Source organism: Pyxicephalus adspersus, chromosome 1 (genome assembly GCF_032062135.1).
Source record: "Pyxicephalus adspersus chromosome 1, UCB_Pads_2.0, whole genome shotgun sequence".
Taxonomy (NCBI): Eukaryota; Metazoa; Chordata; class Amphibia; order Anura; family Pyxicephalidae; genus Pyxicephalus; species Pyxicephalus adspersus.
In genome coordinates this window covers 32,369,860-32,372,304 of record NC_092858.1, presented here as the reverse complement: position 1 = coordinate 32,372,304, position 2,445 = coordinate 32,369,860, and the positions used below count along the sequence as shown (strand labels likewise).

Below are 2,445 nucleotides of genomic sequence, written 5' to 3'. Positions count from 1 at the left end.
GGTGGCATTCATGTACATCTTTTTGATGCATCCATGCAATTTATTTTCTGTCATTATACCATAGTTTGATGAACTTCGCCTGGCAGCTGGAAGGAATGGTAGCAATCTACAGAACAGCAGAAATGAGATCGCTGAGTTAAACCAGACAATTCAGAGGCTTAAAGGGGAAATTGAGTGTGTTAAATCTCAGGTAAAAAAGGCTAAACATAATATATGAATCATAGCAGAAAGGCTATACATAACCTTTGAATTGTTTTTTGTTCACTTTATGAATTGAGAGGGAAGCCTATAAGCAAAATACCTAATCTGCTAAACGAGACAGCCAAAAAATTCTGTTGGATATGCCCGCTCATCTAAATATAATTGTCAATCATTAAGAACCCACAGTCACTTATGTGGGACCTACATTAACACTGTTTTTTCAGTGGAGCAGTGTCTTTACCTTAATTATAAATTAAATATATTTATGATATTTTTAGAAAGCAGCACTGGAAACCGCCATTAATGAGGCCGAGGCAAAAGGCGAAGCCGCTGTCAGAGATGCCAAACATAAGCTGGCTGAGCTAGAAGAAGCCCTACAGAAGACTAAACAAGACATGGCTCGCCAACTGAAAGAATACCAGGAACTGATGAATGTCAAACTGGCTCTGGATATAGAGATTGCTGCTTATAAGAGGATGCTGGAGGGAGAAGAACACAGGTGAGTAGGACTTACATTATTGATTGCTATTGGGAAAAAACAATGTGGGTGTGATGGTCCCCCATTCATAAATTCATAAGTTTTTTTATGGTAATACGGAAAAACTTTTATTTTGTGCGAATGTGATGTGAACCCCTAATTGACCAATAAAAGCAATCAAAGGTAGGAAAACTAGTCTCTTTGGTCAAGACACTGCTAAAACCTCTCTACTCTATAGTCAGTCTGCATTACAGCTGGATCAGAAAACAAAATAAACAAGGCTGCTAGCTGTCTTTCAAGAAGCAGCAGTGTATTACATCTCACTCTACAAATGTGTAGCACTCTACAAAATGAAGGCACTGGAATACCTAGACACCCTCACATACTAGGCAGTGCACTGCTATTTTTGATTAACATTTCAAATTTCTGTTAAGACAACAAATCTATTCAAACGTTTTTCTCATACTACTCACTTAATCTTTCCTTTCTTTATAGGTTGGCAGGTGAAAATTGTGTGAACATATGTAAGTAACTATGTGTTATTGATTAAGTTAATAGCAAACTCCAAATTAAATTATTATGTTATGCTTTCAGTTTTGCTAAAAATAATCCTGTTGCTGTTCAGTATGTCATTCATTTTTACCTTTTGTGGCTTCAGGGTCGCGAGATTCCAATAGCATTCCAATAGCAATGTTGTGATAAAAGCAAGCAGTATAACTATTGTCATGAAAAATGTATGATCTTTAGGAAAAAAAATATTGGGTAGTATAGATAGGAGAGATAACACCATCCAATTTTGTAGCAAGTGTGGTGTAGACTAATGGTCTATCATGGTCTCTGTATCAGCAGTCTTGGAACCACTTTTAGTTGCAACTATGTGAAATAGCAACTGAATTTATTGTAAATTATTTTCTCTACATTCATGTATGTTTTGATTTCCTTTCAGCTGTTCTGCATTCCAGTACTGGAGGAAAGCATCATTCAGGAGGTCACCATAGTGTACATCATCATCAGGATTCCCACCATCATCACCACCACAAAAGAGGATTCAGCTCTGTCAGCAATGTTTCCAAATCAAAGCACCACCCTAGCCATGGGCACCATTGCTAACATGTTATAGCCAACATTACAGATGCCAAAAGCAATTTTTTCAAGAATTCCAATACATAATTATGTATTGTTAATATGCATGCAGAACCTTCCTTTATTCATATTCTTTCCTCTTAGAAATAACTGTATTATTATTATTGGATTTGCCCTATAAAGCTTGCAGAGATTCTGTATAACTAGTGTGCATTAAATTAACAAATATTGCTGCTTGTCTATATTATCCTAAATAAACTGCTAATCACATATCAAAAATGCTTTTGACCAGTAATCTTTTTATTATCAATTCCTGAACTTACACATCCAAAGCACAGAGTTAACATGATATTAACTGACATAAAATCAGTGTAAAGTACTAGGCTGCAGGTTGAAGGGAAGGACCTCCAAGGTTATTTTCCCTGAAATATTCCCTTTGTCATGTTCAATACAGGAAAGGCAAAGGAAGCTTAGACAGCTAAATGTATGGCTCAAGTCCTAGTGTATTAGGGAAGAGTTTGGATTCTCGAGCACTGGGGTGACTTTTAATTGGGGTACAATTTATATGCCAGAGATGGTTTGCACCTAAAAGGGGTCTACTGAGCTAGGGGAAAGATTTATAGGAAAGTTGGGGGAATATTTAAACTAGGACAGAGCAGGGTGGGATAGTCAAATATGGTCAG

At 36.7% G+C, this 2,445-nt stretch overlaps 1 protein-coding gene across 1 annotated transcript in view; it reads left to right on the top strand.

The window, feature by feature from the left end:
• LOC140321738 (keratin, type II cytoskeletal cochleal-like) overlaps positions 1-2,035 on the top strand; it is a 19,106-nt gene extending 17,071 nt beyond the window's left edge. Inside the window, exons 8-11 of the mRNA XM_072398529.1 lie at positions 65-190; positions 480-700; positions 1,175-1,203; positions 1,626-2,035. Of these exons, the coding sequence (XP_072254630.1) occupies positions 65-190; positions 480-700; positions 1,175-1,203; positions 1,626-1,789 (540 nt within the window). The 3' untranslated portion in view covers positions 1,790-2,035. The remainder of the gene's footprint in view (positions 1-64; positions 191-479; positions 701-1,174; positions 1,204-1,625) is intronic.
• The last annotated feature ends 410 nt before the right edge of the window (positions 2,036-2,445 follow it).